This window comes from Chiloscyllium plagiosum, unplaced genomic scaffold, assembly GCF_037043375.1.
Source record: "Chiloscyllium plagiosum isolate Xiang-an unplaced genomic scaffold, Cpla_swu_hap1 HiC_scaffold_37, whole genome shotgun sequence".
NCBI lineage: Eukaryota > Metazoa > Chordata > Chondrichthyes > Orectolobiformes > Hemiscylliidae > Chiloscyllium > Chiloscyllium plagiosum.
In genome coordinates, this window is record NW_028270175.1 from 5,740,489 (window position 1) to 5,754,773 (window position 14,285).

At 43.6% G+C, this 14,285-nt stretch overlaps 1 protein-coding gene across 13 annotated transcripts in view; it reads left to right on the top strand.

Annotated features, from left to right (window-relative positions):
* casz1 (castor zinc finger 1) overlaps window positions 1–14,078 on the top strand; it is a 402,949-nt gene extending 388,871 nt beyond the window's left edge. For all 13 annotated transcript variants that reach the window (XM_043676242.2, XM_043676250.2, XM_043676245.2 and 10 more), the window contains one exon: window positions 10,857–14,078. In XM_043676242.2, the coding sequence (XP_043532177.2) occupies window positions 10,857–11,887 (1,031 nt within the window). In that variant the 3' untranslated portion in view covers window positions 11,888–14,078. The remainder of the gene's footprint in view (window positions 1–10,856) is intronic.
* Window positions 14,079–14,285: the final 207 nt, after the last annotated feature.

The following is a 14,285-nucleotide window of genomic DNA, read 5'->3' on the forward strand; positions in this document are numbered from 1 at the left end:
CATTCTCCAAAACTCTCGAGAATAAAGTGCCAGTTGCCCAATCTCTCCTTCATAGGATTGTCCTAGTATCTATGAACAATACCTTCATTGTACTCCTTCAATGGCAATAATATCTATCCTAAGATAAGGAGACTAAAACTGCACACCAAATTCCTGGTATGGTCTAATCAAGCTGCTATACAATTGAAGCAAGACCTCACTACTGCTCCTATATTCAAATCCTCTTGCGATAAAGACTAACATTCCGTTAGCCTTCCTAATAGCTAGAATGTTAGCCTTCAGTGATTTATTGACAAGGTCACCTAGGGCCTTTGTATATTTACACTTTCCAACCTCTTACAATTTAGGAAATACTCTGCACATCTGTTCCTCCGCCCAAAGTGGTTAACCTCATGTTTGGACATTATATTCCATCTGCCATGTGTGTGAGACACTTGGTGATGTTCCCATGAACGTGCTTTATTTCGCTTTCTGGGCGCTGGAGGTTATATATTTGGAAGGTGCTGTTGAAAAAGCCTTGACCGGTCACCGGAACACATCCTGTAGCTGGTACACACTTCCAGCCTGGTGGTGGAGGGAGTAAATGTTAATGGCGTTGACTTGTTTTGTTTTGGATGGTGTTTTTTGTTGGGATCAGTGTATTATTCCACAGAAAGATTTATGGAGACTGAGCCTTCCTCATGAGGCAGCTCAGTTCATCAACTGGGTGGCACCTCTGACAATACAGCACGTGTACAGTATTGCAGTCCATTGCCAGCCTAGCGATGATGCACCTGGCTCCTGATTTGGACTTTGGAACTTGGATCTGATGTGTACACTAAATTATTTTAAATTGTATACATAAAGCATTTGCACTAAGAAGAGTTTTAACTTGCCACACATGATAAGGTTTCGTGGAACAACATGAGTTTTAACAGCCCTCTGGCCCACTTACCAAGTGTCCAAGATGTCTGCAAGATGTCACAGGGGAAACCCAATGTCTGCCTGGGTGATCTAGAAGAACACCCCGAGATCTCCAGCCCCTCAATAGGGCAGTATAAACACATGTTGGATGGTGTCCTTAGATGTTGGGGCCAGTCTGTATGGTCTGGTGCTGCCTAATCGATATGCTGTCCACACAATAGGACGTCAATAGGTATGAAGGCAGGGAAATCCTCTCTAATTCAGGATGATTTAGTAGTTAAATATTGGAACTTCCTACCTTACATTGAGGGCGTAGCAAACTGCCTCATTGCCTATCATCATCCTGTTAAATTTTAATAGAATTCTAACTGCAGTTTTTATACAGAAGCTTGGTGAGACCACACCTGGAGTATTGTGTGCCTTTTTGGTCTCCATATCTAAGAAAGGATAGTCACCATTTGGAGGTGCTCTTGTTAGACTGGGGTGTACAAAGTTAAAAATCACACAACCCCAGGTTATAGGTAAAAACAATGACTGCAGATGCTGGAAACCAGATTTTGGATTAGTGGTGCTGGAAGAGCACAGCAGTTCAGGCAGCATCCGAGGAGCAGGAAAATCGATGTTTCGGGCAAAAGCCCTTCATTTATTCCTGATGAAGGGCTTTTGCCCGAAACGTCGATTTTCCTGCTCTTCGGATGCTGCCTGAACTGCTGTGCTCTTCCAGCACCACTAATCCAAAACCCCAGGTTTTGGAGGTTAGAGGAATGAGAGGCAGCTTTATTGAAACATACAAGGTTGTTAGGGAGACTTGAATTCTTTATCAGAGAAGGATGTTGAAGCTAGGTCGTTAAGTTTATTCAAGGCTGGCATAGATTTTTTAATCAGTATGGGAATCAAGGATTGTGGGGAAAAGGATTATCAGATCAGCCATTCAATCAGCCATTGAATCATGGTGCAGACTCGATGGGATGAATGGCCTGCTTCTGATGCTATGCCTTATGGCTCTATGATGTAAATGTCTTCACTAGAGTTTAGAAGGACGAGAGGCAGGGAGGGTGTTTTCCCTAGTTGGGGAATCTAGAACCAGAGGTCACAGTCTTAAGATATGGAGTAGACCATTTAGGACTGAGCTGAGGAAATTCATCTTCACTCGAAGAGTAGTAAACATGTGGAATTCTCTACCACAGAAGGTTGTGGAGGACAAGGCATTGAATTTATTCAAGAAACAGATAATGTTTTACATAACAAAGGGATCAAAGGATATGGGGCAAAAGCAGGAACAGGGTACTGGATGGTCAGCCATGATGGAAGAGGCTTGGAGGGGCAGATGGCCGAGTCATGCCCCTCATTTTATATGTTTTCACGTAGTAATAAGTCGGCATTCTGTCGTCTGAAGGAACGTTGCTCCTTCATCAGGTGGCTGTGGAGTATAAGAACGTGATCTTACAATCTTATATTCCACAACCACCTAATGAAGGAGCAGCGCTCTGAAAGCTAGTGCTTCCAAATAAACCTGTTGGACTATAACCTGATGTTGTGTGAGTTTTAGCCAAGAAAGGATATACATTTTGATTTAGCCCTTTCCTTCTCTCTCTCACTACCTCACCCTCACATTTGGTAGTATACATTGCCCTAATGGGTTTTGCATGTAATTTGATCAATTGGAAAACACTGGTGATTACTGGCGGTAATTTATAGGTGGTAACAGTCCTGTAACTGTTGGGGAAAAAAGATATTCAGTTGCTTGCAAGAGTGCTTCTGGATATAAAGTAAAGGATATAGTTGACATAGAGGAAATCCAGCGAAGGATTATGATTATGACAAGAGCTGAATTTTATTTTTGTGGAGAAAGTCTTCTAGAAGCTACAGAATAGAAGGGTTTAGGAGTCACAAAAGGCTAGCATCCATGTTCAGCGATTATCAGGGAAGACGGAGAGAATTTGAGCCATTATTTCAAAGGGAATGGAATATAAAAGTAGAGAGGTTTTGCTAAAACTATGTAAGGTACTCGTCAGTCCACAACTGGAATACGACGAACAGTTTGGGCCTCTTATCTAAGGAAAGGTATCCTGGCATTGGAGGCGGTCCAGAGAAGGTGCATTCGGCTGATCCCAGGAATAGAAGGACTTTTTTTTAAGAGAGGTTAGAGGAATGAGAGGCAGCTTTATTGAAACATACAAGGTTGTTAGGGAGACTTGAATTCTTTATCAGAGAAGGATGTTGAAGCTAGGTCGTTAAGTTTATTCAAGGTTGGCATAGATTTTTTAATCAGTATGGGAATCAAGGATTGTGGGGAAAAGGATTATCAGATCAGCCATTCAATCAGCCATTGAATCATGGTGCAGACTCGATGGGATGAATGGCCTGCTTCTGATGCTATGCCTTATGGCTCTATGATGTAAATGTCTTCACTAGAGTTTAGAAGGACGAGAGGCAGGGAGGGTGTTTTCCCTAGTTGGGGAATCTAGAACCAGAGGTCACAGTCTTAAGATATGGAGTAGACCATTTAGGACTGAGCTGAGGAAATTCATCTTCACTCGAAGAGTAGTAAACATGTGGAATTCTCTACCACAGAAGGTTGTGGAGGACAAGGCATTGAATTTATTCAAGAAACAGATAATGTTTTACATAACAAAGGGATCAAAGGATATGGGGCAAAAGCAGGAACAGGGTACTGGATGGTCAGCCATGATGGAAGAGGCTTGGAGGGGCAGATGGCCGAGTCATGCCCCTCATTTTATATGTTTTCACGTAGTAATAAGTCGGCATTCTGTCGTCATACTTCTGCCCTCTTGAACAGTATTATGGGGATGGAGAGAGCAGGCAATTAAATACATTAATACATTATCTACTCAGTCAGCAACCAAGATCTGAGTCTACCCTGCATGGGTGAGAGAGGGCTGAGTGTTCCCTATTTGATCACTCCAAGGGCCACTCCTCAAGTGAGTAGCTGCCCAGTTCCTTATGGGACTTGTGCAATTTAGACATGAAGGTTGGAATTCCTTCATAGAAAGACTGGCCTGGTGTTGGAAGGTGCTAATGTTGGCATTAGTGCATTGAGCTTGTATTAATTCTTCTTGGAAAGTAAATGAGATGTCCGATTTCTCATGACAACTTGTAACTTGATGACAAAATTGTAGGAAAACAGCTCCCAGCTTGCATCATCACCACAATGAAATTAAATAAACTACAAAGTATCACTATCTTCAAATTTAGTGTCAGAGGAAATTCATATTTTTTGTTGATTGAACAGAGGGTTGTGAGTCTTTGAAACCTCTTGCCACAGAGTGCTGTGGGGACAGAGACCTTGTGTATATTTAAGGTTGAGATAGATTCCTGATCAGTCAAGAAATCAAAGATTATGGGAAAAGGCATGAACGTGGATGTGAGGAATGTTGGATCAGACATGAGCCAAATGAATGGTGGATCAGTCTGAAGGGGCCAAATGGCCTACTGTTATTCCTATTTCTTATGAGCTTATGAACATCCATTGAAGTTAAGTTTAATTTTTTTCGACGATGTTTGGTTTTAACTGGAAGAACTCTTGCATATATAAAATTAAAACAAAGTGAGGCACTTCAATACATTTAGGTAAAAACAAGGACTGCAGATGCTGGAAACCAGATTCTGGATTAGAGTGGTGCTGGAAAAGCACAGCAGGTCAGGCAGCATCCAAGGAGCAGGAAAATCGACGTTTCGGGCAAAAGCCCTTCATCAGGAATAGATGAAGGGCTTTTGCCTGAAACGTCGATTTTCCTGCTCCTCAGATGCTGCCTGAACTGCTGTGCTTTTCCAGCACCACTCTAATCCACTTCAATACATTTGACACATGCATCCACTAACTAAATGTGAGTTAAACTTGGTATTCTGTTTTTTTGTTGGGAATGACAAAATAAATCAAAGATTTGAAGCTTTAAGCTAATCACAGACCAGGTAAAAACAATGACTGCAGATGCTGGATTAGTGGTGCTGGAAGAGCACAGCAGTTCAGGCAGCATCCAAGGAGCTTCGAAATCGACGTTTCGGGCAAAAGCCCTTCATCAGGAATCCATTCCTGATGAAGGGCTTTTGCCCGAAATGTTGATTTCGAAGCTCCTTGGATGCTGCCTGAACTGCTGTGCTCTCCCAGCACCACTAATCCCTAATCACAGACCAGCCTCCTTCATAAAGTCCTAACTTTGCAGCTTTCACTATTGATGTGTTGTAAAATGCCAATTGATTTAAGATGTGAGGTACTGCTACAAAATGTTTGTGCACATTATGTATTAGTTTTCACCATCAATTCAGACAGTGATTATGTAAGCACTATGGTGGTGGAAGAAAGTATTTGTACTCAGATATTGCAACTCACCCTCAAAATCCATCTCAGCTGGTGACAGCTGGTTTCTGAACTCTCACTGTTGCCATTTTAGGGATTTTGTTTGAGCTGTTGAATTCCTTCCTCCTTCTGCCACTGCTGTGTGAACACCTTGAAATCTTCCTTACAATAAATTCATTAAACCCAGCTCATTTTTTGGATTGATTATAGAGCCTTATATGGTGCAAAACTACAGATTTATTGGAGCTTTCAAAAATAAACAATGGGTTTTGTATTCAAAATCAAGAATTGCTGTAAAAACTCAGGACATCTGCCAGCCTCTGTGAAGAGAAAGTAGAGGAAACGTTTCTGTTCCAGTTCTAAAGAACTTCTCAAAATGTTAACTCTTCTCTCTCTGCACAGATGCTGCCAGACCCTCTGAGTTCTGTTTTTTAGCAATTCCTGATGTTGCTTCTGATTTCCAGCAGTTCTTTTTTTTTGTTTAATAGGCTTTATTTTCTTTCTTTGCTAAAGTTGATTAATACAGTAATACTAATTATTACAATAAGCTAGTTTCAGATCAAAGTTAAACATGCTCAGGTAAAACATTCTAATACCATATTACATTTTATTATTGTTACTTGTTCACTCAAGTTGACAATGATAGAAATTATTGCCCAGTCATTGGGAGTCGGGGAGAGAATGCAGAAGTACAGTTGAGGCAAGGTGGTGGTACAGTGATAGTGTCACTGGACAAGGAAATCCAGAAGCCCAGGTTAATGATCTGGGCTTCAAACCTCACCAATGGCAGATGGTGAAATTTGAATTCAACAAAAATCTGGAATGAAAAGTTAGTTTAGTTATTATGAAAACTGACCTGGTTCACTAATGCCCTCTGAGAAAGGAAATCTGCGGTCTTAGACCCACAGTACTCTAGCTAGTAAGCATTGGCTGAATAGATGATGCTTGAATCTTGTGAATTTTTGGAAAATGAAATCTGTGTGACATTTAACCAGAAGTTCCTCTCTGCTGTTTCGTCATGTCCCTGTGTTCTTAACAGTGAATATTTATTGCCCATCCTCAGTCACCCTTTTATTTATTGCCCATCCCCCTGCTGCATTAGTTTAAATCCGCACCCTCCCCACCCCACCAAAAAGCATTAGCAAAATTCCTCCCCCACCTCCAAGGATATTAGTGCCCCTCTGGTTCAGGTGAAGATCATCCTATTTGTTGAGGTCCCACCTTCCCCAGATAGAGCTCCAATTATCCAAGAATCCAAATTCCTCCCTCCTGCGCCATCGATCCATCCACCATTCACCATCCACCATCCACCCTCCCTCCTGCACCATCCCTGTAGCCACATGTTCAGCTCCGCGCTCTCCCTGTTCCTCGCTTCACTGCCACGTGGCACAGGCAAAAAAATCAGAGATTGCAACTCTGTTCCAGCTCGAAGCTTCCACCCTAACTCCCTGAATTTTTGCCTTAAATCCCCACCTTTCTTCCTACCTATCTGTCGCTGGTGCCGATGTGGACCACGATTTGGGGCTGCTCCCCCTCCCCCTCAAGGATCCCAAAAACATGATCAGAGACCTCACGAACCCTGGCACCTGGGAGGCAACACACCAACCGTGAGTCTCTCTCATTCCCACAGAACCTCCTATCTGTCCTCCCACAATGGAGTCCCCAGTGACTAAACCTCTGCTCCTCTTTCCCCTTCCCCTCTGAGCAACAGGGACAGATTCTGTGCCAGAGACCCCAATGCTTACCCGTGGTAAGTCATCCCCGGCAACAGTATCCAAAATGGCATACTTGTTGTTGAAGGGAACGGCCACAGGAAATCCATGCACTGGCTACTGATTCCCTTTCCTACTCCTGACGGTAACCCATCTACCTTCTTCACATGTCTGTAGAGTAACTACCTCCCTGTAATTCCTCTCAATAACCCCCTTCACCTCCCAAATGATCCGAAGTTCATCGAGCTCCAGTTCCCTAACCCGGTTCTCGAGAAGCTGGAGATTGGGTGCACTTCCCACAAATGAAGTCAGCATTTGTCAACACTGCTGACTTTTGCATAGTAGATGGTGAACAGGCCTTGGGGGGACAAAAGGTGAGTTATACTTGCAGGGTTCCTAGTATCTGACCTTCTGTTGGAGCTACAGTTTTTATAAGGTGGTTGCAGTTCAGCTCTGGTCAATGGTAACCCCCAGGATATTGATAGTGGGGGATAAAGCATTGAATGTTGGGGGCTGTCAGTTAGGTTTGCTCTTGTCAGAGAGGCTCATTCCTGAAGAAGGGCTTATGCCCAAAACGTCGATTCTCCTGCTCCTTGGATGCTGCCCGGCCTGCTGTGTTTTTCCAGCACCACATTTTTCAACTCTTGTCAGAGATAGTCATCACCTGGCATTTGTGCAGCTTGAATGCCAGTTTCCACTGATCATCCCAAGCCTGGGGAGATTGTTCAGTTTTGTTGCAATTAGACATGGACTTTGCAGTATCCAGTACAATCAGCCATTTTCTGATCTCATGTGGAGAAAATCAAATTGGCTGAAGACTGGTATCTGTGATGCTGAGGACCATTGGGCTAGGATGAGATGGATCATGCACTCATCACTTCTGGCTAAAGATTGTTGTGTTTGCTTCTGCACTGCTGTGGTGGGCTCCCCCCCCCCCCCCTCATTGGGTAAGGGGATATTTATGGAACCTCCTCCTGCTGTCAGTTTCTTGAATAACTTTATGAATCTTTAGTAAAATCTAGAGGGTATGATTGCTTAAATAACATTGTGGAAACGTGTAGCAAAGTCCTTTTTGTTGAGTGTGTCTTTTTATTTGTTACGTTTTTTTCTTTTCTATCACTTCTACCTGTTCTGTAGCAATATGGGTCGAGTTGTGTGATGGTTACAAGGACTGGGCAAGGAAAGCAGAAGTTGTAAAGCCTCAAAATAAAAACAGGAAGTGCTGGAAACACTGGCCTGGTCTCTCTCTCTCGAGAGAGAGAGAGAGAGGAACAGAATTAGTGTTTCAGATCAATTACTCTATTCCATCCTAAGTTCTGAAATCAAATGCAACGTTTTTTTTAAAGAAAAAACATAATAACTGGCTAGTATCAGAAACAAATGATCATCAGTTCAATTGCATTTTTGTAGCACCTTACATCTTCACACATCCCAACGTGTAGTTAGTCAGTGAGGTGTAGTCGCTACTATAGGATTGGAAGCTGCTGAATTGCCCCAGCTCCTATTGTCTCACTAATATCTCTCAAAGCAGAGAGTTTGCCATCCCTTTTGTTCTGGTCAATTCTTAGTGGTGTCTAAACTGACCCAATGAACCACAAAAGGTGTGAATGAATTTTCATTTATGTAGCACTTTTCATGACTTTAGGACAGCCCTTTACAGCCAACAAGGTATTTTGAAGTGTGGTTAGCAGAAGAAGCAAAAATGGTACAAGAAAAGTCTTCTTCACGCAGTGAGTGACTAGCACCTGGAATGTGTGGCCTGAGACTCGGATCGAGGCAGGTTTAAATGAGGTGATAATTCAAGATAGAATTGGACTGTTATATGTAAAGGAACGAAGTGCAGGGTTCCAGGGATAAGGTGGGAGAGTGATTTTAAGTCACAATGCTCATTTGGAGAGCCGGTACAAACACAATGGGCTGAATGGCCTCTTTCTGTACCTTAATAATTCAGAGATCCTGGTCACTATGGGAATGTTAGAAGTGTGACAGTCATTTTGTCCACAAAAGAGCCCTCCGGTAAATGGCTTTACTCAGATTGGTTGGGAGATAAATATCAGGGAGCACTTCCTGTTTTTTCCATTCACCTGGAAAGGGAGGCAGGACTTGGTCTGCTTGTGGGTTTCTGATGGATATGTTCTCTCGGCAATTAATGGCAGCAGGAACAGTGGTTTTAGCAGCACATTCTGTAACACCCCAGACACCCAGGCTGAGGGGATCCTTATCCTTACGCCTGGAGCATGTTTGAATATCAGACTGAGCAAGCAGCCTGGTGTGTGAGTTAGTGCTGAATTCTATCTTGTTTGGCTTTGCAGCAAATATCTGGTTGCTGTTTGTATTTTAGTTTTTGTATGTTTATGAAAATTATAGGGAAATTTTCCATTTGTTTGCACTGAAATGTGTGAGCACCTCAACAGCAGAAACGGTGATGGGGAGAGGCGGGAGAGAGTATTCAGGGCTATCAGTGTGGAGCTGGTTATCCAATTTCATAATTATTTGAAATTGATTTTTCCAACTTACGCCAATGTAAGCTGCATGACTAACAGCTGATGCTGCTCTCCCTTTACAATGGAGACCAAGTGGGATAGGAACTCTGAGATGTTCTTATGTTCAACTTAACCTCCTGACTTCTACACCTCCGCTCCAAAGCAGGTCCACGGACCACCCGTTCTCTGACATTCTCTGCTCATTGTGCATGTGCATTGGAACTTCCTGTGGGATAGGGTCTGAGTGAGCTGTGGTGCATTATCACGAGGTCCAATTTGCGCTGCACCCCTCTCCCCCACTCTAGACAAGAGACCCCACCATTGGGGAGAAGTTGCACTCCGTTGTGACACTGTGCTGTGGGACCTTACTGAGCCAGGAGGGCAGAGGAATGGTACGAAAAATACAGCTTCCTCGTCGGCATCCCCATTCCGGATCTCCCAAATTGATTCCCCAGACAGACGAGGCTCAGGGTCTACTTCTTTCTCCCTTCCCAGTATCAATGTCTCTTCATCCACACCTTGTCTCCATGCACCTGGACAAGTGCAGCATCATTTTGTTTCCTTTCTCTGTGTTTTTTTTTAAATTCAGATGTTACTGGAGTAGTAATCAGCTGGCCAGGTCAAAGCACTGAGGGACATGGATTCAAATCCCATCAATAAAACCAAAGAAAGTCAGAAAACAGGAGCAGGAATAGGCCATTCAGCCCTTCGAGCCTGCTCCCCGTTCAACATGATCATGTTTGATCATCCAGCTTTCCCATTTCCTCCCCGTACCCTTTGATCCTTTTAGCCCTAAAAACTATATCTAACTACTTCTTGAAAACAATGCCAGCTGATGGAATTTAAATCTGGAGTAGAAATCAAATAAATCTGGTAACTATGAAGCTATCATCAAGTTTTGGTAAAATCCATCCAGTTCACTAATGTCCTTTAGGGGAGGAAATCTGCCACCCTTACCTGTTCTGGGCCGATGTGTAACTCCAGGCCCATAGCAATGTGGTTGATTCCTCAGGGCCCTCTGGAATGGCTGAGATCAAGGGCAGTGAGGGAATGGGCAATAACCACTGGCCTTGCCAGTGATCCCCTCATCCCCTGAAAGAATATTGTCAAAACTGGCCATTGTACAGTTCAGTCAGCTGGACCGTGAGAAGGTATTGGCTTGGATGAATATTGGGGGGACAAGGCATGAAGACCAAATAGATATTTTAGCCAAGCTGTGTGTTTCTGTGGTGTACATTTCTGCATAGTACCTTGGCTCCAGTATATGTTGTGCAATGTTTTCAATGTGGTCAGTTCATTGTAGTGACCCCCTCTGTTGCTGGGAGAAAGGGAGGTTTGCATGACTAACTATAATGCCATTGTTATAGTCTCCAATGTGTCTGACCCCAACTAAATACAGAGTTAGTACCGTGACCTCTTGATGTTCTTTTCTGCTTCCAGGGAACACCATTTCACTTCCGACTGCTTCTGGGGCAAAGAAAAGATTCTGGATCATCGAAGACATGTCTCCGTTTGGAAAGCGACGGAAAACAGCCTCTTCCCGGAAGATGCTGGATGAAGGAATGATGCTGGAGGGCTTCAAACGCTACGATCTCTATGAAGACTGCAAAGACACCTCTTGCCAATTCTCGCTGAAGGTCACCCACTACCACTGCACCCGGGAGAATTGTGGCTACAAGTTCTGTGGGCGCACTCACATGTACAAACACGCCCAGCACCACGACCGAGTGGATAATCTCGTTCTCGATGACTTCAAGCGCTTTAAGTCCTCCCTGAGGTGCTATTTTGCGGATTGTCAGTTTTCTGGGAACAGCACCCACTTCCACTGCCTTCGGTGTGGTTTCCGCTGTACGGACAGCACCAAGGTGACTGCCCATCGGAAACACCATGGCAAGCAAGATGTGATCAGCGCGGCTGGTTTCTGCCAGTTCAGTTCGAGTGTGGACTGTGGGGTTCCTGACTGTAAATACAAGCTGAAGTGCTCCCATTTCCACTGCACCTACCCTGAGTGTAAACACACAGTGGTGGGCATGTCACAGATGGACTCTCACAAGCGCAAACATGAGAAGCTGGAGCGCGGGGAAACGACGTCTGTCTCGCCCCCCCGTGAAGCCATGCACGCCATGGGCACTACGACGGAGTACGATTCGCAGGGCTCCTCCCTCAACCTGGATGGCTCCCTCAACCTCAGCACCAATGTCGACAGCTCCCTGTTCTTCCTGCGTAACCCGGCCGGCATCGGTTTGAATGACTCGCTGGATCTGAGCACAAAGCCCCACGAGGTGGTCTCGGTGGCTGGACCGCTCCAGGAAGACCCAGCCGTCACATCTGGAGACGCTGAAGACGAGAACGACATGACACAGGATGAAGACCTCAACGAAGATGATGATGATCTCAACACGGACTCGGACAGCTCCCGTGGCACCGTACCCGAGAACACGGACGAGAAAGATGACGCCACAGGGCTGTAGCTGGGGACAGCTTCCCCCCAACCACCCCAACCCCTTCCCTTCCTATATAAAGAATCTGTACTCTATATACTTGTTTAAATTATCTGGGATGACAGTTGTTCTTAATTAAATGAAAAAAAAAGTAGTGGAATTAACAGCAAAGACTCCACAGGCGCTGTTGTGTTGAAGGGGCCCTGAGTGCACGGTGAGAATTGTTGCTGCGATCAGACCAGCTCTGCAGTCGAGACTTTCTCAGCTTCCTCTCCCCAACACCATGCTTCCAGATCAGCTGATGACAAGGGGACGACACCCTACACAAATCAAAAGAATCACGATTACAGATGAACAAATCGTCTGGCTTCAGATGCTATATGGAGAGGAGATAGCAGCAGTATGAAGAGTTGTTTTCCCTGAAAGATGTTTACAACCCGACCAACATAATTAAACCCTTTTAATATGCAGGAGAAACTAAAATCTATAATCCGACATTTCTGGAGTTGGACATCATGTAATATTTGGGTATTACCTTTGCTACGGAAAACTCCTTGGTTGCGTGTGTGCATGTCTGCTAGACTTTATTGTTTTAATTTTTGGAATTTTCAAAGGAAAAAACAAGTATATGATACCGGGAATCCTAAGCAGTTTGAGCTGTAGTGTACATTATGTAATATGGCAGAGTGTGCAAGCGAAGAATTTACAAAGGCAGTTTTAAATCACCACTTTCTGTAGTCAGTCCCACCATCACCTCTAGCACCAAACTGTGGGAGATGAGATGACTTTCAGATAAGATTGTGTAAAATGATTTCTTAACGGTAAATCTCGAAGCATTTAGATAAGTGCAGATTGACAGATGTTTATTGTGTAACATGTGGTGTTTGCACTTGATGTGAATGAAGTTCCATTTTTATTCTTCCATTAATTTATTTTGTTTTGAAGGTTTCTTTTCTCCTCTCGTTTTTCTCTCTCCCGAGAACCTTCTCACTCTGGAGTTTGGTTGTATCATCCCAAGTCACTCGCTACACCTGAGGTTCTTCCATTCCATTCCACTCATTGCTATTTTGGGCTGTTCCAGAATAATCTTTCTTTTACAGTTGTAAAGAAGCACATGTGGTTTCTCCAAGTTTCTCCACCTTTTTGGTTTGTTTCCTAGATAGACTGAGAGCATTTCAAGTAAAGTTATTTTTTATATTTAAAGCAGAAATCAATATGAATATTGTCGATACTTTGGGGGCTAACGTCGGTGACATTGTTTGTGAATCATTCGCCACCATGTTGAATCTAACTCTTGATTCTTCTGAGGCTTAGAGCTGTAGTACCTGTTTTAACGTGTTTGCTTATGAGTTTCTGATCAAAAATTAACTTTTCTCTGTGTGTTTAAGATTGTTTAAACACGTGGCCTCTTGTATCTCTAAGGCTGCAGACTGAAAGCCATGTCATCACCAAATTGTTGCAGTGTTGAAGGAGGCCATTTGGTCCATCATGGCTATGATGGCTCTTTAAGTGAGCAAGTCACGTGGCCCCATTCCCCTGCTTCCTCCCTGTCAGCCTGCACATCCTTCCTTTTCAGACAAATCTCAAATTTCAATCTAAATGCTTCAAATCTACCGTCTCCACCACATTCTCAGGCAATCAACTATTGTAAATCTTAGCCACTTGCCGTGTGAGCAAGTTATTTCTCATGTTGCTTTTGCTGCTTTCACCAACTACTTGCAATTCAAACCCATCATTCTCAATTCTTTCATGAATGGGAACTCATTCTTTCCCCTAGTGATTCTATTGTGCTGTTGTGCAACTCATGTTTTGTTAATTTGCCAGTGTAAACTTATACAAAATAATAATTAAGAAGCAAATAAGGAAAGAAAAAGGAGAGCCATATTGATGGTCCCTTCTCTTTGCCACCTTCACTGTACCCTGTGCCATCAAATTAGTGTCCATGTGACTGGGATACCGTTATTGGTTAATATTATTGGTTTTATCTTAGACTAGAACACAAAAGAAGGCCATTCAGCCCATCATGCCCATCCGACAATCCAGTTAGGCCCACTCCCGAGTCTTCCCTCAGAGCCCTGGAAATTTTTACTGTTGAACCGAATCCAATCACAGCAAGTTCATACCCGTGTCCCCTCTTCTGCTTTTACATTGACAATGGGGAACTAGTCTCTGTCATTTCCCAGAGAGTACACGCACAGAGAGAGAGAGAGTAAAACAACATTTCAGGTTCTAAAGAGCTGGATTTGAATCCCATCTGCTCCAGAGGTGCCTGGTCATGTTGAGTTAAAAATATCTGAAACCACAGCTTTCTCCAGCGTGACCACTATCACAGACTGAGTTTGTCACACTGCCAGAATATAGAAGCTTGTTTCTGTTGTAACATTAAGTCAACTCATGAGGGTTTATCTTTCGCTGACCAATGTGAAGA